The following is a 22,261-nucleotide window of genomic DNA, read 5'->3' on the forward strand; positions in this document are numbered from 1 at the left end:
TGGTGCTGAGGACTTGAACACAGGGCTTCATACATGCAAGGCCAGCATTCTACTGCTAAGCCATATTCCCAGCCTAAGAATATGTTTTTATTCTCAAACATTCTACCATCAAAATAACTGTTTGCTAATAACTATTTCCTAAGTATCTAATAAGACTTTTCTAGGGACTGGGAATGTGGTTTAGCGGTAGAGTGCTTGCCTAGCATGCATAAAGCCCTGGGTTCAATTCCTTAGTATCACATAAACAGAAAAAGCCAGAAATAGCGCTGTGGCTCAGGAGATAAGAGTGCTAGCCTTGAGGAAAAACAAGCTAGGGACATTGCTCAGGCCCTGAGTCTGATTCCCAGGACTGGCAAAAAATAAATTAATTAATTAATTAAATTTTAAAAAGTAGTTTTCTATTATCTGAAATTGTTACCTTTTTTTTTTTCCTCTCAGCCAGTTTTGGGTCTTATAGATAAGTCTGTCTGGGCTGGCTTTGAACCTCAGTCCTCACATTGGTTGGTGCTAGCTTATCTAAACTCTTAAATCAGTCCTCTACTGAAATACATCAGTGCACATTGGAATGAAGTTATTTCTTTATTTGTAACTTGTATCTTTTGCTGTGGTCAACCTATAATTGGCATCTATTTCTAGTTGTATTAGTTTTATATTTTTTCATGAAAAGTCATTGTAAATCTGCATCTCGATGGTTTTACATTTCAGTCGCCCTTACACAAATAAAGTCATTACTCTCTGGTACCGGCCTCCAGAGCTGCTTCTGGGAGAGGAACGTTATACACCAGCCATAGATGTTTGGAGCTGCGGGTAAGGCTCTTAACCTTTTTCTTTTGACCATATCTTAGAGTTAACATGTACTATTTTCTCTTTACCTTGACTGTTTACAATTTTTTTGAAAGTTCAAAAGGAAAGATAAACCTTTTTTGTTGAGCATTAACATCAAAAACATTTTATTAAAATATTTCCTCGGGGTTGGGGATATGGCCTAGTGGCAAGAGAGCTTGCCTCGTGTACATGAGGCCCTGGGTTCAATTCCCCAGCACCACATATACAGAAAATGGCCAGAAGTGGCGCTGTGGCTCAAGTGGCAGAGTGCTAGCCTTGAGCAAAAGGAAGCCAGGGACAGTGCTCAGGCCCTGAGTTCAAGGCCCAGGACTGGCCAAAAATAGATAGATAGATAGATAGATAGAAATAAAATATTTCCTCGATTGTCTTTTTAACTTTGTTTATATTAAGGTCCAAATGATACCTTCAGGTAAGTTCAAATAATAAAATCAGGTGCAGTTGGTTATTATCTTGTCTTTTCTGTTTGTTTCTTTAGTACTGAGTATTGAACCCAGGATGTTTAGTATACTGGACAAGAACTCTGCCAGTGACCTAATATTTCCCAGGTCTTTTTTTACTTCTCATTCTTAAAAAAAAAAAAAAAATAGACTCACTAATTTGCCCATACTTGCCTCAAACTTTCTATTCTCAATCTCAGCCTACTTAGTAGCTGAGCTCACAGGACTGAAACACCACACCCAGTTTATCTCATTTTTTATTTGTTTGGGTTTTTTTGCTTGTGTGCTTAGGTCTTGTTTTAGTTTGTACCCAGGGCCTTGTATTTGCTAGGCAAGAGCTCTACCACTTGATCCATACCTCCAGCTCAAGTCTTTATTAGGCATACCCCTTCTCTATCTCTCGATTTGGTCTTATTTCCTTAGTGGAAACTAGGTCATTTGTTCTATAAACTTCTCATAGTCTGGATTTGGCTGATTTTTTTTTTTTTTTTTGCCAGTCTTGGGGCTTGAACTCAGGGACCTGGGTACTGTCCCTGAGCTTCTTTTGCTTAAGGCTAGCACTCTATCACTTAACCCACAGTGCTACTCCCAGCCTTTTCAGTTGATGTGGTACTGAGAAATTGAACCCAAGGTTCATGCATGCTAGACAGACAAGCACTCTAAGCCACATTCCCAGCCCCATTAATTGTTTTCTTACAGCTTTTTTTCCATTTAAGCATGTTTCTCTGAGGTGGGGAGTTTGTGTTACAAGAATCAAAGGTCTAGGCTGCATTCCCCAGTCTCCTTTTGGGGAGTGGGGGAAGGGGCAATCTGGGACTTGAGTCTGTAGCTTAGCTTTTCTGCTCACAGTTGATAGGATTATAGTCATGAGCTTCCAGCACCTGGCTTCTCTTTATTTTTTTGATGGGGTAGTTTGAGGGTTTGAACTCAGGGCTCATACTCGCTTTTCTTGCTTGCTTGGCTAACCTGAGCCATACCTCCAGTCAACCTTTTTGCTGGTTAATTGGAGACAGAATCTCTCAGCTAACTAACTTCCTATCTCAGCTTCCTAAGTTAGGATTCCAGGTGTGAATCATCAGTGCCCTGCTTATAATCTTTTTTTAAATTATTATGATTTTATTATTGTTGGGGTTTTTTTTTGCCAGTCTTGGGCCTTGAACCCAGCCTTGAGCACTATCCCTGGCTTCTTTTTGCTCAAGGCTGAGGAATCAAACCCAGGGCTTCATATATACCAGGCAAGCACTCTTGACACTAGGCCGTATTCCCAGCCCCAAGACAAGGTTTATTTATTTATTTTTCCATGTGATAGTTTTTTTGTGTGTGTGGCTTAAATGGTAGGTTTTTTTTTCTTATTGTCAAAGTGATGTACAGAGAGGTTACAGTTTCATATGTTAGGCATTGGATACCTTTCTTGTACTGTTTGTTACCTCCTCCCTCATTTCCCCTCCCCCTTTATTTATTTGTTTGTTTGTTTGTTTGTTTGTCAGTCCTGGGCCTTGAACCCAGGGCCTGAGCACTGTCCCTGGCTTCTTTTTTTGTTTTGTTTTTTGCTCAAGACTAGTACTCTGCCAACTTGAGCCACAGTGCCACTTCTGGCCTTTTCTATATATGGTGCTGAGGAATCGAACCTAGGGATTCATGTATACGAGGCAAACACTCTTGCCACTAGGCCATACTCCCAGCCATAATCTTTGTTCTTGTTCATACTGTTCATAATCTTTGGCTACTGGGAGCTTAGTTAGGTCATTTCTTAAGTTCTCTTGATATAATGATAGTAATTTTTGATAGTCTTTCTTATATTCCTTATAGACATATTTATTTCCTACTCCAGACCTGAAATCAGCTATTTCTTTAAAAGACTCTTAATTTCTTGTAGCTCCCTTTAACTGAAGTTAAGTGATATGTCCATGTGTTGGAGGAATAGATAGTTTAAGCCATGTTTGTTATTTGCTCTTATGTAGTATGATACACTTCATGCTTTATGACTGTAATATCCACTTCTTCATAAAGCCTGTCAACTTTCCCATTTTTTGCCTTTTTCTATTGTCTTTAAGAAGAGCTTGTAGAGGTTTAAGTTTGACATTCAAGAGTATAATCAGGGGCTGGGGATATGGCCTAGTGGCAAGAGTGCTTGCCTCGTATACATGAGGCCCTAGGTTCGATTCCCCAGCACCACATATACAGAAAATGGCCAGAAGTGGCGCTGTGGCTCAAGTGGCAGAGTGCTAGCCTTGAGCAAGAAGAAGCCAGGGACAGTGCTCAGGCCCTGAGTCCAAGTCCCAGGACTGGCCCCCCCCCCCCAAAAAAAAAGAGTATAATCAGTTAAAAAAAACTTTTATGACAATGTACCTAAATCAAATGAAGTTTTAGTTAACTGATTCAAGCTGGGCATGTTTGTGTTCTGGGCTATTTGTTTTAATAGTATTAACATTTAAATTGTCACTAGTAGGCTCTAAAGCTAAAGCACCGTTAAGATACACGGGGAAAGTTCATAGCTCCTTTGGTACTTTTTTTTTTTTGTATAGCCTGTCACTTCAGTGCATAATGATGGACTTTCCCACCAAAGGACTGAAAAATGATATAAAAAGGAATATAAAATCCAGCTGGGCATAGTGTTATCCCAGCACTCATGAGGTTAAGGTGGGAGGATTTTGAGTTTAAGTCCAGCCTGACCTACATAGTGAGATCCTGTCTGAAAAAAAAGAAGAAAACAATTGGAAAGTGAAATAACAGAAAATTGGGCTTTCTTTAAACATCAATGACATAAATTTGGACTTCAGTTTTTATATGACTTTACTACTTTGGTAAACTATGGTAGTTCTTCTAAAGATGTTTGTATAGGATGATCTTTAAAGAGAAAACTGGAGTACTCAATATGGAGGAGTATTTATTGCAGATCAGGGAAGTAACTAAAGACTAGTATAGCTAATTATATATGAAGTCTGAAAAACCTAGCTATTTTCTGTGGGTTCCCTTTTTACCTATCTCTTATTTTACCAAGTTTTATAAAACTATTTGGAGCTTAATGTGGCAGTTAATATTAGAAACAGAACTAAATCCTACTTTAATTTTTATGTCTTAAGATTTGAGAAATATTAGAAATAAAAATTTTGTTTTTTGCTTGCCACCAATGGCTCACTACTGTTATTATAGCTACTCAGGAGACTGAGATCTGAGGATCAAGGTTTGAAGTCAGCCAGGGCAGGAAAGTCTAAGAAACTCTTATTTCCAATTAACCACCAAAAAGCCAGCAGTGGAGGTGTGGCTCAAGTGGTAGAGTGTTAGTCTTGAGCAAAAAAACTCAGGGACACAGCTCAGGCCCTGAGTTTAAGCTCCGGGACTAGAAAGGGAAAAAAAGTTTTCTTGTACCTCCTTGTCCCAGCCAAACCACTTTATTAGCTTTCTGTCACTAATTTCTAGAGTTTTAGATAAGTGGAATCATACAGTGCATATTTTTTCTCCCCAGCCCTTTTTTCTTTATATAAATTATTTTGAGATTTATTCATGTTAGTCACATTTGCACATGCCATACATATTATATAACATACATAAAGTATGTGTATAAATGTATATTTCATATTTTGTCTAGAACTGTATGAAAGTTATTACTTGCTCTTTTTCCTCTTTATGTTTAACATATAGTCCCTAAATATAATGATTCTTACTTCTTCTTTTTTTTTTTTTTGGCCAGTCCTGGAGCTTGGACTCAGGGCCTGAGCACTGTCCCTGGCTTCTTTTTGCTCAAGGCTAGCACTCTGCCACTTGAACCACAGCGCCACATCTGGCCGTTTTCTGTATATGTGGTGCTGGGGAATTGAACCCAGGGCCTCATGTATACGAGGCAAGCGCTCTTGCCACTAGGCCATATCCCCAGCCCCAATGATTCTTTCTTCTAAAACTAGAGTACAGTTATCAAATTCAGGAAGTTTAACATTCCTGGAATGATTTTTTTTTTTTTTTTGTGGTTTGGGTTTTTTTTTTTTTTTTTACCAACACTGGGACTCAAGCTCAGTGCTTGACCCTTTTGCTCATTGGCTAGTGCTCTACCATTTGAGCCACACCTCCCACCCCTTGTGGTTCTTATTTAATACAATAATTTAGTATATATTCCATATTCCAGTTTATTAGTACCTTAATAATATCCTTGGAATAATAATTCCCCTTCTAGAATTCAGTCTAGGATCATATAATGTAATAGACTCCGTTGTCTTTTTGGACATAGCCACTCCACTATTGCAAAGGCTGATCTTTTTTTTTTTTTTTTGCCACTCCTGGGACTTGGACTCAGGGCCTGAGTACTGTCCCTGGCTTCTTTTTGTTCAATGCTAGCATTTTACCTCTTAAGCCACAGTGCCACTTCCGGCTTTTTCTGTTTATGTGGGGCTGAGGGATGGAACTCAGGGCTTCATGCATACTAGGCAAACATTCTACTGCTAAGCCACATTCCCAGCCCCCAAAGACTGGTCTTTTAATTTATGGACTCCAGTGATCTTCTCATCTCAGCCTGTCAACTAGTTAAGCCTCCCAACTAATTAAGAGTACAGATATGTACCACTCTGTCTGGCTTGTTGCCATTTTAAAAAATCTTTTTTTTTTGTTTTTGTTTTGTTTTTGGCCAGTCCTGGGCCTTGGACTCAGGGCCTGAGCACTGTCCCTGGCTTCTTCCCGCTCAAGGCTAGCACTCTGCCACTTGAGCCACAGCGCCGCTTCTGGCCGTTTTCTGTATATGTGGTGCTGGGGAATCGAACCTAGGGCCTCGTGTATCCGAGGCAGGCACTCATGCCACTAGGCTATATCCCCAGCCCCATTAAAAAATCTTTACTATGGAACAGTTCTGCAGCCTTTTTATCTTTTATGACATTTACAGTTTCAAAGAGTATAGACCAATTATGGGATGAATTCAAGTTATACAATTAATTTTTTTATTAATGGTTATACACTTTTGACTAGAATATCTCATAAGCAATATTATAGTTTTTCTGAGGTTATTGCACGTGTAATTAATTCATTTGCCCTTTAGTTATTATGTTAATTTTGGCCACTTGGTTAACATGTCCTCCCCTGCCTCCTCCCATCCCCCCCAAAAAAAAAGTTATTTGTGGGCTGGGAATATGGCCTAGTGGTAGAGTCCTTGTCTCACATACATGAAGCCCTGGGTTCAATTCCTCAGCACCACATATATAGAAAAAGCCAGAAGTGGCGCTGTGGCTCAAGTGGTAGAGTGCTAGCTAGCCTTAAGCAAAAAGAAGCCAGGGACAGTGCTCAGGCCCCTGAGTCCAAGCCCCAGGACTGGCAAAAAAAAAAAAAGTTATTTGTGCCAGGTGCTAGCAGCTCACACCAGTGATTATAGCTGAGATCTGAGTATTAGAGTTTGAGCCCAGGTAGGAAAGCCCATTGAGACTCTTACCTTATCTCCAATTAACTAGCAGAAAGCTGGAAGTAGAGCTATGCCTCTAGTGGTAGAGTCCAGGGACAATTCCCTGGCTCTGAGTTCAGCAAAAAAACAAAAAGTTAATTGTTTCCTTTCTACAGTTGGTCAAAGTTGTGGGGAAGGGGTGTTCTAAAACTATAATAAATATGTTCATTTGGTTCTGACAGCCTGTTTCAAAGTGACAAAGGTCTCTAAGCCAAATTCATTTGAAAGTGCTTTTGCAACTGATCTTGGCTAATTGATAACGTAATTGTTTTCTTTGTGAATAAATGCCAAGAGGTCTGTATTATAGTGTGTTTTCAGAGTAGATTAATGACAAAAAATGAATGTTCCCTTTATAGAAATAAGTGAGCATCCTTGTATAATCATCTTTATTTCCTCAATTTATAATGGTATGTTGGAAATGAAGGACACTTTTCTTTTTATAGACTATTCTCTACAGGTGACTAAAATATAATCTGTAAGGAAGTTTAAATTCTTTATACTTACCGTTTATTTTTATTGCAAGAAATGTTTTCTTTTAGGAAACTAAGATACTAAAGTTCTGGTCTTGTTTGAATGCAGCCAAGTTTACTGTAAAAGTTTATTGAGAAATACTTTAATAAGACTCCAGAGATTTCTCTTCTGACCTCTCAATTTTACTCCTTTTAGATGCATCCTTGGAGAGCTGTTCACAAAGAAGCCTATTTTTCAAGCCAATCTGGAACTGGCTCAGCTAGAACTGATCAGGTATAGCTGTGCATGTGACATTTCTTATATGTCCATGTGACATTTCTTATATGTCCATGTATATTAGATAATGTAATTTTCAAATTTTGAACGTTTTTCTGTCACTATTAAATGATTGTCCAGTAAGTTTCTCTGCTTAATTTTACCATATGGTTTAGCGTAGTCTTCTTGTATAAAAAAGCCATAGTTGCACATAATTTTCCTTTCTTTTTTTGTCAGTCGTGGGGCTTAAAGTCAGGGCTGGGGCACTATCCCTGAGCTATCCAAGGCTAGCACTCTACCACTTTGAGCCATAGCACCACTTCCAGTTTTCTGGTGGCTAATTGGAGATAAGAATCTCACAGATTTTCTTGCCTGGACTGGCTTTGAACTGAGATTTTCAGATTTTAGCCCTTCTCAGTAAACTAGGCAAAAGCTACTAGTGCCTAGTTTCTCTGGTGTGTGTGTGTGTGTATGTGTATGTGCATGTGCATGTGCGCAAGTTTGCGTGCACACACATCAATCTTGGGGCTTGAATTCAGGGCCTGGGCGCTGTCCCTGAGCTGCTTCTATTCATGGGTAGCACTCTATGAGCCACAGCTCCATTTCCGGCTTTTTTGTGTGATTAATTAGAGATAAGAATCTCATGGATGTTTCTGCCTGAGCTGACGTCAAACTGAGATCCTCAGATCTCAGCCTCCTGAGTAGCTAGGATTATAAGCATGAGCCACCGGCACCAGGCTAGGTGCTCTGATTTTTGAGATTTTGAGATTTTTAAGGTCTTGCTTTTTGTCTAGCTTAGTCTGGACTTCAATCTCCCTATTTGTGTTTCCCACAGTAACTAGTTATCATGTATGTGCCATCATACCCAGCTTTTTCTATTGAGATGGGGTCTTGTGAACTATTTTGACTGGGCTAGTATGTAAATTAGATCCTTCTGATCTCAGCCTTTCACGTAGCAAGTACATACATACATCCAACATTGAGTTAGGGTCTGAGAACTTTTTTACCTGTCTGGCTTCAAACCTTGATTCTCCCAATTTCCACTTCCCAAGTAGGTAGCACAGACATGAGGAACAAGAACTTGGCTTGTAGACTTTTTTCTTTTTCTTTTTGGTGATATTGGTATTTATGCCTAGGGCTGTTTCCTTTGGGTGGGGCACTTTACCACTTGAACCATGCTACAAATCCTTGCAGACATGTTTATTTTAATTATCATTACTATTTGAGGAGTTGTTCTCTTTAGGACAGTGTCACTCCTTTGCTTTTTCCATTCTCACTCCCATCTCTGCCCACAAGTTGTTTATTTTTTACATGGTGTATACTGAATACCATGATTGGACTTGTTCACCCTTCCTTCCCTTTCTGCATTCCCCTGTTGCCCCTCCTAAGAAGCAGAAAAAAGAAAGCACATACAAACAATACCACCCCACCAATGACAACATAAATAGTCCATGTTGTAGACTTTATATCACTATTATAATAAACTCTCAATTTAAAAAACTTCTTAGTCTTGGGGCTGGGAATATGACCTAGTGGCAAGAGTGCTTGCCTCCTACACATGAAGCTCTCATTTCGATTCCCCAGCACCACATATATGGAAAACGGCCAGAAGGGGCACTGTGGCTCAGGTGGCAGAGTGCTAGCCTTGAGCGGGAAGAAGCCAGGGACAGTGCTCAGGTCCTGAGTCCAAGGCCCAGGACTGGCCAAAAAAAAACACAAAAAAACTTCTTAGTCTTCTCTCAGTTTTCCTTGTTAGTAGGGATGTAAAGGAAATTAATACTCACTAGATATAATAAAATTAGTAATGAATACCTATGTAGAAAATTAAAAACATATATGTATATACACATTATTATTGTTATTATTATTATTGCCAGTCCTGGCGCTGGGACTCAGGGCCTGAGCACTGTCCCTGGCTTCTTTTTGCTTAAGGCTAGAGCTCTGGAGCCACAGCGCCACTTCTGGCTTTTTCTGTTTATGTGGTGATGAGGAATTGAACCCATAGCTTCATGCATGCTAGGCAAGCACTCTACCACTAAGCCACATTCCCAGTCCCTAAAAACATATTTTATAAATCAAGTAATATGTTGTGCCTATATTTTCTCTCTTATTTTGTTATCAACTCCCTCCCCCCCAACCCAGGGCTTCATTCTAGGCTCATACTCTCTGGATTGAGCTATGCCCCACCCTCCATAACGAATTCTTTCTATAGTATTCCTTCCTTCTGTCCTTAAAGCAATAAGGTCACATTTTATCTTTCGTCATGCCCTCTAATCTAGGAACCAAAGTTTCCCCAGATGATAATTTCTGCTCCTAAAACATTCAGAATTTATGATGTGCTGACTCACTTCTTTGCTCTTGCTTCTTGCTTTGTTTTTAGCCGTCTCTGTGGTAGCCCTTGTCCAGCTGTGTGGCCTGATGTTATCAAGCTGCCCTATTTCAATACCATGAAACCCAAGAAGCAATATAGAAGGCGCCTACGAGAAGAATTCTCTTTGTGAGTTTGTAAAAAATGTACATTTCTTTTCTGTGTCTAGCTTATGTTTTAGGACCTTTTAATGGCTTAGTGTTGTCTCAGTTTGTTACAGCCAATATTTTATTTTTAAACAGTTATATGTGTTTTTTTATAACCCTTTTTGTAATTTTTCTCTTTTAAAGGCTTTAGGTATTTAGAAGACTTATATTTCGAACAATATTTAAATTTCCCTATAGACTTTTTGATCTTCCCAAAGAAAAGAGAACAGAACCTTTGGCTTCATGTTTTTTGCTCGTATTATAGCATTTTTTAAACCTATGTGGGAGCAAATATGTTTGGTTGCCTTAGCCAACTTCCAGCTCCTTTTCCTTAGTTTTATATGAAGATGGAAATTCAGAGACTTTTTGAGGCAAAGTTATATAGGTTTGATAACAATAAAGTCATTGTGAACCTAGGCTTTCTTTGTTTCTTTCTACAGCATTCCTTCAGCGGCACTTGATTTACTGGACCACATGCTGACACTAGATCCTAGCAAGCGCTGCACAGCTGAACAGACCCTACAGAGTGACTTCCTTAAAGATGTGGAACTCAGCAAAATGGCTCCTCCAGAGTAAGTGCTGGTGCCCCTGTAGTGACCTTATTCCTCTGCATAAGCCTCAGAAGATGAGGAAACCTCAATATATCTTTATAAGAACTGCAGATTGCCAAGTACCAATGGATAGATGTCCTTGACTATTATGTCTGACAAAGAAGTTTGTTTTATTGTTTTACAGAGACTAAATTTAATTACAGTGTTTGTAGTTAATTCAAGCAATCTTCTTTTGTTTCTAGACTACTAGCATATTGCCTTATACAACTTCATTGAAAATATTCTTTCTAGTTTTCTATTTTTTTGTCAGTCCTGGGCCTTGAACTCAGGGCCTGGACACTGTTCCTGAGCACTTTTACTCAAAACTGGAGCTCTTCCACTTTGAGCCTCAGCGCCACTTCCTATTTTCTGGTGGTTAATTGGAGATGAGAGTCTCATGGACTTTTCTGCCCAGGATGGCTTGGAACTGCAATTCTCAGATCTCAGCCTCCTGAATAGTTAGGTTTACAGGCGTGAGCCAGTTAGTACCTGGTTTAGTTTTCTTTCTCTCTCTCTCTCCCTTTCTTTCCCTCCTTCCCTCCCTCCTTCCTTCCTCCTTTTAAATTTTGGTGCAGATGCTGGGGCTTGAACTCAGGACCTGACTACTGTCTCAGCTTTTTTGCTCAAGGTTAGCTCCATTTCCGGCTTTCTTGGTAGTTAATTGGAGATAAGAGTTTCAATGGACTTTGCTGCTTGGGTTTTTTCCTGCTTGGGTTTAAACCCCCTTCCTCAAATCTCAATCTCCTGAGTAGCATGAATCACTGGTGCCCAGCTTACCTTTTAGTTTACTTAACCACTCCATCTGCTTGAAACACATAGCTAGATATGTGCTGGCCATGGTTTTTTGTTGTTTTTTTTCTCACACTTGCATTGACAGACTTAATTTAAGATAGTTCCGGTCATGGATTAAAAAAATTTTTTTTGCAAGTTCTGGGGCTTGAACTCAGGGCCTGGGTGCTGTCTCTGAGCTGCTTTTGCTCAAAGCTAGCACTCTACACTTGAGCCACAGTGCCACTCCCGGCTTTTCTATATATGTGGTGCTGAGGAATCGAACCTAGGGGCTTCATGTACACAAGGCGAGCACTTTACCACTAGACCATATTCCCAGCCCTAGGTCATTGAATTTTTATGTTTTAAAAAAAAAATTCTCTATATCTCTCATCTTTTGAGTTTCCTGTGTCCTTTAGAATCTATATGGTTTCTACATTCTTTGTGTGTGTGTGTGTCAGTTCTGGGGCTTAAACTCAGAACCTGGGCTCTTTCTTGAGTTTGGTGTCCAAGGCTAGTGTTTTACCACTTTTCTGAACCACAGCTCTACTTTGACCTTTTGGTGGTTAATTAGAGATAGGAGTCTCGCAGACTTTCCTGCCTGTTTGGCTTCACGCAACAATCCTCTGATCTTAGCCTCCTGAGTGGCTAGAATTATAGGAATGAGCCACTAATGCCCAGCAGTTCCTACATTCTTATTCCACATTCTGGTACATGAAGTCTTTTACCTTTGTATTTATGTTTTATGACTGATAATATTTTTTACTTGAATGTCCTCTTTTTTTTGGTTGTGGGGCTTGAACTCTGGGTCTGGGCATTGTCCCTGAGCTCTTCAGCTCAAGGCTAGCACTCTACCACTTTAGCTACAGCACCACTTGCGGTTTTCTGGTGGCTAATTGGAGATGAGAGTCTCAGGGAACGAAAGAAAAGACAATCTACTTGGGAGGCAAATATCAAGAGGATCATGGTTCCAGCCAGCTTGGGCAAAAAACATTTGTGAGACCCTAAGCTCAGTAGAGACTGTCTAGGTTCAGTGATGAATGTGTATCAATCATTACAGCTATACAAGAGGCTGAGATAAAGAATATTGAGGTTCCTGGCCCATCTTGGCAAAACGTTTGAGAGGACCTATCTATTTCCACAAAAATAGCTGTTCACAGTGGTGTGTGTCTATTATCCTAGCTACATTTGAAACATAGTTAAGAGGACCTTAGTTCTAGTCTGCCTGGGCAAAAAACAACACCATATCTCAATAAGAACAAGAAGGGTTGCAGGATAGCTTAGTGCCTGCCTTAGCAAGAACTGAGTTCAAACTGTAGTGCCTCAAAGAAGGAAAGGAGGAAAGAAAGACAAGTGTGTCTTAAAGAAATGTATAGATTATTAATATGTGAATAAGTAGTAACTGTAAATCTCCAAAGAAATGTCCAAATTTGTCTGTTCACTAGAATTTTGATGCAGTTAATATAGTTTAAAATACAAAAGCTTTTCACTGAAACTTAAGAATTCTTGTCATGGAAATTTTGTAGTAAGATCTGACCTGCTTGAACTATTTGCACTATTGAGTATGGTGAAGTCAGAAAATATAACAAGTAATAAATAATAAACTCCACAAATGAAAAACTTAATGCCTACTCATGGAGACTCATTATATAGCAAGAGGAAGAACTAGTTTTCTGTTCTCACAGACCGAATAACACACATACTGATTTTGCAAAGGTAGATTAATTATAGTATATTTATGTGGTTCCAAGATTTTAAATTACCACCCTTCCTAGATTTTTGTAGTGATTACTAAACCAATCTCTGCTTTCTTAGCTCTACTGCTATACTTACCTGAAACCTGGCCAATAAAATTCTCTTTTATTCTTATTATGTCAACAAAGAATAATATTTGGCTAGAATTTTTATAGCAAATATGTCCCTAGCTTTAACAAGATCTTCATTTCTCATTGTGTAAGTTTTGAACCTTTGGGCTTTTATTTCCTCAGATTACCATCTTTTTTTTTTTCTTTTGCCAGTCCTGGGGCTTGAACTCAGGGCCTGAGCACTGTCCCTGGCTTCTTTTTGCTCAAAGCTAGCACTCTACCACTTGAGCCACTGCGCCACTTCTGGCCTTTTCTGTTTATGTGGTGCTGAGGAATCGAACTTGGGGCTTCATGCATGCTAGACAAGCACTCTACCTCTAAGCCACATTCCCAGCCCATATATATTTATTCATTCATTCATTTGTCAGTCATAGGGCTTGAACTCAGGTGCCTGGGTATTGTCTCTGAGCTCTTTTTGCTCAAGGCTAGTGCTCTACTACTTTGAGCCACAGCTCCACTTGCATTTCTGGTAGTTAATTAGAAATAAGGGTCCCACGGACCTTCACATCCATGCTGGCTTTGAACTGCGATTCTCAGATCTCAGCCTCCTGAGTAGCTAGGATGACAGGCATGAACCACCACTCCTAGCTACCATGATATTTTTATACTGCTGTTACCTACTTCCTTTTAGATTCTCTTTATTCTTTCCATTTCCTGTACTTTTTTGCAGTCCCATTTTAATCCTTTCTCCTTCCATTTACTTACATTTCCCTTTGCTTTGTCTTTTTCTAGTCTCCCTCACTGGCAGGATTGCCATGAATTGTGGAGTAAGAAACGGCGACGACAGCGACAAAGTGGTGTTGTGGTAGAAGAGCCACCTCCACCCAAAGCCTCTCGCAAAGAAACTACCTCAGGGATAACTGCTGAACCTGTGAAGAACAGTAGCCCAGCACCACCACAGCCAGCTCCTAGCAAAGTGGAGCCTGGGGCTGGGGATGCAATAGGTCAGTGCTGGAATAGGTCCTTTGTGCTTTTATTAATCATATCTTGGCAGATTTTGAAGGTCAGGTACAAGGAGTGCATGTGCCTATATTTTTTGTTGTTGTTGTTGTTCAGTGGAGTATTAGAAGAGTCTGATATTCTCATGGGGAGAGGATTAAACTATGTTTTGTATACGTGTATGGTTCAGAAACTCTGGAGTATACCATTTTCCTTCCTTGAAATAAGGAAAACTGTATCTCAGTTTTGTGTGGGATAAATGAGTTAGATAAGCAAAGTTTAATTTAAGGTCAGTTCACCTATGCCCATTTGTATTAAGTAAAACCTTAGAATCCAATGATGTTAAATCACAGTTGTTAAATGTTAGTAATTCTGTAGATTGTTACTTGTTCTAAATATACCAGAAACTTATTTGGCAGGGCAGGAAGTCCATGAGACACTTATCTCCAATTAACTACCAGAAACTGGAAGTGGCACTGTGGCTCCAAGTGGTATAGAGTACTAACTTGAGTGAAAAGCTCAGGGACAGCACCCTGAGTTCAAGCTTCATAAACAACAACAACAACAAAAATTAAAGCAGAGAAAACCACAAGACTCTTACCTTAATTAGCCAGCAAAAAACAAAAGCCAGAACCAAAGGTGTAACTCAAGTTGGTAGAGTACCAGCTATGAATGAAAAAGCCAACTAATGTAGTCTGACACCCTAAATTCAAGCCCCAGTACAAGCACAAAAAAGGTTTTAAAAAATACCATCAAACAATTGCCAAAACATGGGTATGAAACGTCTGAATTGTCAAAAATCTCTTCTGGTAATTTTTTTTTTTCTTTTTGGCAGTGCTGGCATTTGAACTCAGGGCCTTATACTTGCTGGGCAAGCATTCTGCCCCTGAACTACATCTACATTCTCTAGCTTCTGGTGACTGTGTGTGTGTGTGTGTGTGTGTATATATATATGTGTATGTGTGTGCATGTGCGTGTATATAAATATGTGTATGTGTGTGCGTGTGCGCGCGCTGCTATGAAGGCTTAAACTCAGATCCAGCCTTGGTGTTGTTTCTTAGCTTTTTGCTCAAGGCTAGTGCTGTACCACTTGAGCCACAGCTCCACTTTTGGTGTTTTGTGGTTAATTGGAGTTAAGAATCTTGTGTGCTTTCCTGCCCCTGCTGACTCAAACTGTGATCCTCAGATCTTAGCCACTTGAGTAGCTAGTATTACAAATGTGATCCACCAGCACCTGGCTCTTGGTAATTCTTTTTTTTTTTTTTTTGGTGGGGAGGGAGGAGTGAGTAGGGGTAATCTTGGGACTTGAACTCGGGACCTGGGCGATATCCCAGGGCTTTTTTGCTCAAGGTTAATGCTCTACCTCTTGGAGCCACAGTACCAGTGCCAGTTTCTGGTAGTTAATTGGAAATCGGAGTCTCATGGACTTTTCCTGGGCTGGCTTTGAACCATGATCCTCAGATCTCAGTCTCCTGAATAACTAGGATTACAGGCATGAGCCACCAGCACCTGGCTGGTAATTCTTAATGTATAGTAAGCATTGACCATTGAAGTTTGTAGAGTGCCAGCCAATGAGCAAAGTGTCAGATACTGAGTTCAAGTCCTGGACTTGGAAGAAAACAAATCACCAGCATTGAAAAATGTGAATAAAAGGCAATCAGTGAAAAGATATTTTTAGTTCATCTGTATATTTTTAAGGAAAACTAAATAACTGACCTGACAACTGAAACATGAAGGTCCATTGGGCACCTGTGCTATCTAATCCTGTCTACTTAAGAGGCTGAGATCTGAGGATGTGGTGGTAAGCTAGCCTGCGTAGAAAAGTCTGTGAGACTGATACTTTCAATTACCCAGCAAAAATCTTGTAGTGGAGTTGTGGCTCAAGTGACAGAATATCAGCCTTGAACAAAAGGATAGCATCATGTCTCTGAATTCAAGCCCCAGTACCAGCACAACACAACAAAACAAAACAAAACAAAAAAACCCAGAACACCTAAAAGTTTATTCTTGGGCTATTATAAATTGCTATTTCCAGTCAAAGAAAGCAATGGTTTCTTGCCCCGCCTGCCTTCTTAAGTTTGCTCCACTGTCTCCCCACAGGCCTTGGTGACATCACACAGCAGCTGAATCAAAGTGAATTGGCAGTGTTATTAAATCTGCTACAGAGCCAAACAGACCTGAGCATCCCTCAGATGGCACAGCTGCTTAACATCCATTCCAACCCAGAGATGCAACAGCAGCTGGAAGCCCTAAACCAATCCATCAGTGCCCTGACGGAAGCCAGTTCTCAGCAACAGAACTCAGAGTCCATAGCCCCAGAGGAGTCTTTGAAGGAAGCACCCCCTACGCCAGTTGTCCTGCCTTCAGCAGAACAGACGACCCCTGAAGCTTCAAGCACACCAGCTGACATGCAGAATATGTTGGCAGTTCTCTTGGGTCAGCTGGTGAAAACCCAGGAGCCAGCAAGCAACCTTGAGGAAAACAACAGTGACAAGAATAGTGGGCCACAGGGGCCTCGAAGAACTCCCACAATGCCACAGGAGGAGGCAGCAGGTAAACAGACCGGTCATGAATCTCATTGAGCAGGTGCTTTTTGATCCTCTTAAAAATCTCTAACATCTTTTTCACACCAATGGCCTCAGTTTCAGATTTTCTGTAACCCAGTCTACAGAAGAACATAGCACCAAGCAATGTATTCCTTGTACAAGTCTTTAAGTCTCAAAGCATCTTTAGTATACCGATTATTTTTTCAATTTCTAGGATGTAGGTAAGTAAAAGCCTTATGTTATAGTCAAGGAAACTAGAACCATGGTTAGTGTTGCTTTTTGAAGCATTGTGTGTGTTGGCCAGCTAGTCCTAGAAAATCTGCCTTCTTAACAAACCATTATCAGATTGTACTTCTTTACTTCTAGTGGAGTGGATGCAGGATACCAGAATCTTGGCTGGAAGAAAACCTTAATAAAATATCATTTGACTTTCTGAGCATAATTTGGGAATTGATCTAAGGTAGATCATTAACACTGTCTAGTTTCTTTCCAACAAATAAGAAAAATTATTTCTTTAAATCTGTGTTTTCTAAGAGACCGTGGAATGGACTCCAGATCAGAAAGTAAACATTATAAGGAGGAAAACAGGGACTGGTTTATATCTTTATTTCACATGACCAGAGCATGCAATTTATTAGAGGGAAAAGAAGTTTAAATTCTATAATCCTGATTCATATACTGTTTGCAAAATCTTACATATCTGAAACTTTTCAATTCCCTGGAAGTTTTTACTGTCCATGAAGACTCATGAATTGGGAAAGAAACACAAGGGTTGAAGAGGTATACTAACCTTCACCTTTAGGGTCCTACATTCATATGAGATGGTATAGAAAGTATGTGTTTTATTTCAATGATATAAAAGCCAATGGCATAAGGTATTTTTAAAGTACAAAGGTTTTAAAATTGGAAGATAATTAGTAAAAGTAACCCCCTGACTTATGGACAGGAAAACTATGGCCCCAAAAGTTTAAATACGTCCTACCTATATAGTCCCTTGGTGATTATTAGGAGAAGCAAAACTAAATCTCAAGTGTTTATAGTTTTTAGGCACTTTGCTACTCTGTCATGATTATTCTAATTATTTTTAGGAGATTCAAGGACATAGAGTAAGAAAGGGCTATCTAGAATTAAAGCAGGCCTCTTTTCTCATTTCTTAGATTCTGATTCTTTTCTCTAGTCCCTCTCTTAGAAATCTAGCTCTAATTAAAAACTGAAGAAGGAAAAATGAATAAATAAAAGCTAGGAGCTCATGGCTCACACTTGTAATTCTAGCTACTCAGTCGGCTGAGATCTGAGGATCTGGCATTTGAAACCAGATTGAGGTAGAAATCTAGTTCATGAGATTTTTACGTACAATTAATCGCCAAAAAGCAGGAAGTGGAGCTGTAGTTAAAGTGGTAGAGTGCTAGCCTTTGAACAAAAAAAGCACCCAGACCCTAAGTTCAAACCCCAGGACAGGCACCCAAATAAAACAAAGTCTGAAAGAAGTTAGTCAATCTAACAATGAAAGAAATTTACCCAGTAATTGATTGAAGGAGCTATCAACCACATGATGAAATTGAAGTAAAACCAAGTGTAGGCCTATGACCAGATGTCACTGGATATACTTTTTAAGAAAAGTACAAAAATGCCACAGCTAGTTATTTAACCAACTAGATTATCTAGTTGGTGTTCTACAGCATTTCTTGTTTTGTACACCCAAGGCTGGCCTAGCACTCACAATGTAGCACAGGCTAGACTCAAAATCCCAATCCTCTTGCTCCTATCTCCCAAGTATGAGATTACAGACAGTTTTTGTTTGTTCCCTGATATCTCTTAGCAGAGGGCACAATGTATAAACTAGAAAAGGGGACAACCTGTCAGTCTAGCTGTTTAGCTGTTCTATACTTGTTAGAAAAGGGTGATAATTAAAATCTAGTGGATCAAGGAAGTTTTTAAAGTTATTTTTTACATTTACTAAAATGCTTCCTTTCACTAGTAAAAAACTAGGACAAATTTGGCAACATTAACATTTTAAATCTGAGAGCAATATGAGTTGTTCAAATATGAATAGGTCATATTTGAAGAAATTTTATAGTTCTTTACAATCCATCTACTTTTCTACTTGGAATAGAAGTTTTATTTTATAGACATGAAAGAATTTGAGCCCCAAAATTATGTTATGTTATGTTGAAACCTATGTCTGATGACATGGCTCAAGTTATAAAGCAAGTTATTTTTTATTATTTTGAGTTATTTTTCAGAAGAAGTATCCTAGTGAGTGCTGTCTTGAGTTCAGTCCTCCGTACCACCAAAATAGAGCAAGACAAAATTTAGCTATTTATATTAACAAAATTTAAATTTTGTGGGTTTAGATTTGCCCATTTTTATAATTATATATTTAAATCCCATGCTTGGGCTGGGAATATGGCCTAGTGGTAGAATGCTTGCCTCTCATACATGAAGCCCTTGGGTTCAATTCCTCATCACCACATATATAGAAAAAGCTAAAAGTGGCACTGTGGCTCAAGTGGCAGAGTGCTAGCCTGGAGCCAAAAGAAGCCAGGGACAGTGCCCAGGCCCTGAGTCCAAGCCCCAGGACTGTGGGGAAGAAAAAATCCCATGCCTATGAAACCTGATGTTCTGTTTTATGTAGAGACAGTCTCAAAAATAACTTTTTTTTCTTTCTGGTGGCCTGGGCTCTATCCTACTCAAGGGTAGCTAGCCCTCTACCACTTTGAGCCACAGATCCACTTCAGTTTTCTGATGGTTGTAGATAAAAGTCTCACGGCCTTTTCTGCTGGGGCTGGCTTGAGCCATGAACCTCAGGTTTTAGCTTCCTGAGTAACTAGGATTATAGACGTGAGCCACCAGCGCCCAGCCAAAAATACTTTTTGATGTCTTTAAGTAACTTTTTAAAAATGATACTGGGATTTAAATTCAGCCTCACACTTGCTAGACCAAGCACTCCACCACTCAAACCATGCCTCTAGTCCTAATGTTCTTTTTTTTTCTTTTTTTATTGTTTTTGTTTTCTTTTTTTTTAATTTATTAATTAAACAAAAAAAATTTTGATAAGGTGTTGTGCAAAAAGGGTACAGTTACATAGTAGGGCAGTGTGTACATTTCTTGTGATATCTTACACCCTGTTTTTCTTTCCCTTCCCTAGGTCAGGCAGACATATATACAATACCCAATGTACCAAGAACATGTACAGTAGCCACGTGGCCTACGCCAAAGAAAATTCGCCTAGGACTTTAAATGTAATGTCGACATTAGACAATATGTCGACAGTAGTCTTATATGAACATACATACATAGCTTTTGAGCTATTGTATTCCACTGAGGGGTCAATGTTCTTAAATAGTGAGATTAGTAGTGTTAACAGCTAAAAGCTCTGAAATGCTTATGGTCTAATTACCCTACCTTTTTCAGAATATCTAATCTCCAAGTTAGGAATTTTCCATGGCTTTTATTTTTGTTTTCAGGACTCAGGTTTGAACTCAAGAGTTATCATTCTACCATTTGAGCCATACCCCAGCCCTTCCTTCTCTCTATCCTTCTCTCCCTCTTTTTGCCTCTGTCTGTCTATCTCATCTCTTTTCTTTTCTTTCTTCTTTTGTACCAGTACTAGGACTTGAACTTAGGGCCTGGGCACTGTCCCTTAGCTTTTTCTCTGAAAGCTAGTGCTCTACCACTTGAGCCAAAGCTCTACTTCTGGCTTTTTTGGTGATTAATTGGAGATGAGTCTCAAAGACTTTTCTGCCCAGCCTGGCTTTGAACCCTGATCCTCTGGTTTCTGCTTCCTGAGTAGCTGGGATTACAGGTATGAGCTACCAGCACTCAGCTACCTTTTTTCTCTTTAGTTATGTTTCAAGTAGGGTCTCAAACTTTTGCCTGGGCCAGCCTCAGACCACAATCCTCCTACCTATGGCCTCCCACATACCTGGGCTCAGACATAATACTACCATGCTTGGCTTGAAGTAGTAATGGGGTCTTGCTAATTTTTGCTGGGGCTAGCCTCAAACTGTGATTCCCCTGATCTCTACCTTCCAGGTAAATTACAGGTGTTAGCAAATGTTCCGTTTTCTATAGCAAGATTTTATTTCCCCTTGCCAACCAGCCAGTCAGCAAGTAATTTAGTAGGGACTATATAAGGTGACCAACTCATCCCTCAACTGGCCTGTTTTAAAACAAAATTAGCAGCCTGGAAACCCCTTCAGTTCCAGAAACATTGAGATTGTTGATTGCTCTACTTGTATATTACATATAGCACCTGACTTATTATCATCATAATACTTTAAACCTTAAATTTTTGTGGTGTTTTTAGAGTGCATTCAACTGTATACTTAGGAAAGGCAAACTTATTTATTGATTGTCTTTGCAGAACATAATCAAGGTAAATTTTCTGCAAAAATATCGAATTATAACTAAAAACTTTATGGTTTATCTAATTCCTTTATATCACTAGCTCAGATAATGGAAGAATGGCTACATGGATATACTTGGAGGTGGCACGGGGGAGAAAATTTGGTTGAGAGATAGGATTAAAACATTAAACTTTTCTTTAGCAGGTTGACTCCCAATTCTCTAAAGACACTGTTCTTAACTGTACTCCTGTCTCAGTGGTTTTGTATATTCTCAAATGCATGCCATTTTACATCCTACATTGGCAGGTGTTCATTATCACATAAGCGATTGTGACCATTAGGCAAATTTAGATGGTAGTGTAAAAAAGAAAATCTGGAAAGTGATTTAAGAAGACAGAGGTCTTTATAAAGACTGAGTTCAATTGTTTAATACATTTCTCAATACTAATTTCTTATCATCCCTAGGATAAACACGTTTATCAACAACCCAATTCTGTATGACACCATATAGAGTGATTTTCTTTCATAGCATGAAAAAATGCAAAGGTAGGAAAACAAAATAGAAAATTTATTATAGATTAGTCTTTATAATTATTTTAACATAAAAAGTTTAATGTCAGCACCGCAGTAACTATTTTCTTACAAATGTAATCCAAGAGAGAGATGACTAGTCTAGAGAAGCAAGTATGTTCTTATACATGGAAGGAATGAGAAGTTTTTACTTTTATTTCATCTTTCCTATGTATTATTTTACTTTGTATTTCAGGTAACCTTATATCATCAAACATTCTGTAAATGTGCTAATCAACCAAGTCCCATTCAAGGTCTCTGTTACACAGGAAGATATTGTCATAGAAATTTGACCACACAGACTGAGTATTGTTCCCTCTCATCTTCCTCTTTCTGCTTTATTTTCAATAATGTTTTAATCTAACAGCAAAAAGGAAAGTTCCAACAATCTACATATTAGCACAACTCTTTAAGCAAGAAAATGGAAGAAATCTCAGAAAAAAATCAGAACAGTCATTTGAAATATGATTGTTTTATACCAACTGTTAGTTACAGAATGCAACTGTTTTACTTTTAATCTTGATTTTCTTTATAAATTATAATTTTCTGATTCCAAGATTTTATTCTTTATCTTGTTACTTGTACTGATACTTATGTTGGGCTGTGTGTGTGTGTGTGTGTGTGTGTGTGTGCACACGCATGTGTTTATAATCACATGTGATTTTTAAGATGGTGTTTAAAAGAAGTAACCCTTC

The 22,261-nt window shown here is 39.1% G+C and overlaps 1 protein-coding gene across 10 annotated transcripts in view; it reads left to right on the forward strand.

Moving 5' to 3' along the window:
- Cdk12 (cyclin dependent kinase 12) overlaps positions 1-22,261 on the forward strand; it is a 110,441-nt gene that overhangs the window by 40,349 nt on the left and 47,831 nt on the right. For 8 of the 10 annotated variants that reach the window (XR_007213801.1, XR_007213802.1, XR_007213804.1 and 5 more), the window contains exons 8-13: positions 706-807; positions 7,366-7,443; positions 9,806-9,922; positions 10,380-10,511; positions 13,895-14,106; positions 16,202-16,654. Coding sequence is in view for 4 of the 10 variants with exons in the window: in XM_048366649.1 (XP_048222606.1) it covers positions 706-807; positions 7,366-7,443; positions 9,806-9,922; positions 10,380-10,511; positions 13,895-14,106; positions 16,202-16,654 (1,094 nt within the window). In the remaining 6 variants the exon portion in view is untranslated. Of the gene's footprint in view, positions 1-705; positions 808-7,365; positions 7,444-9,805; positions 9,923-10,379; positions 10,512-13,894; positions 14,107-16,201; positions 16,655-21,461; positions 21,543-21,762; positions 22,257-22,261 lie in introns of those variants that run through there. The other 2 variants (XM_048366651.1, XM_048366652.1) reach the window with 2 other exon arrangements.

This window comes from Perognathus longimembris, chromosome 17, assembly GCF_023159225.1.
Source record: "Perognathus longimembris pacificus isolate PPM17 chromosome 17, ASM2315922v1, whole genome shotgun sequence".
NCBI lineage: Eukaryota > Metazoa > Chordata > Mammalia > Rodentia > Heteromyidae > Perognathus > Perognathus longimembris.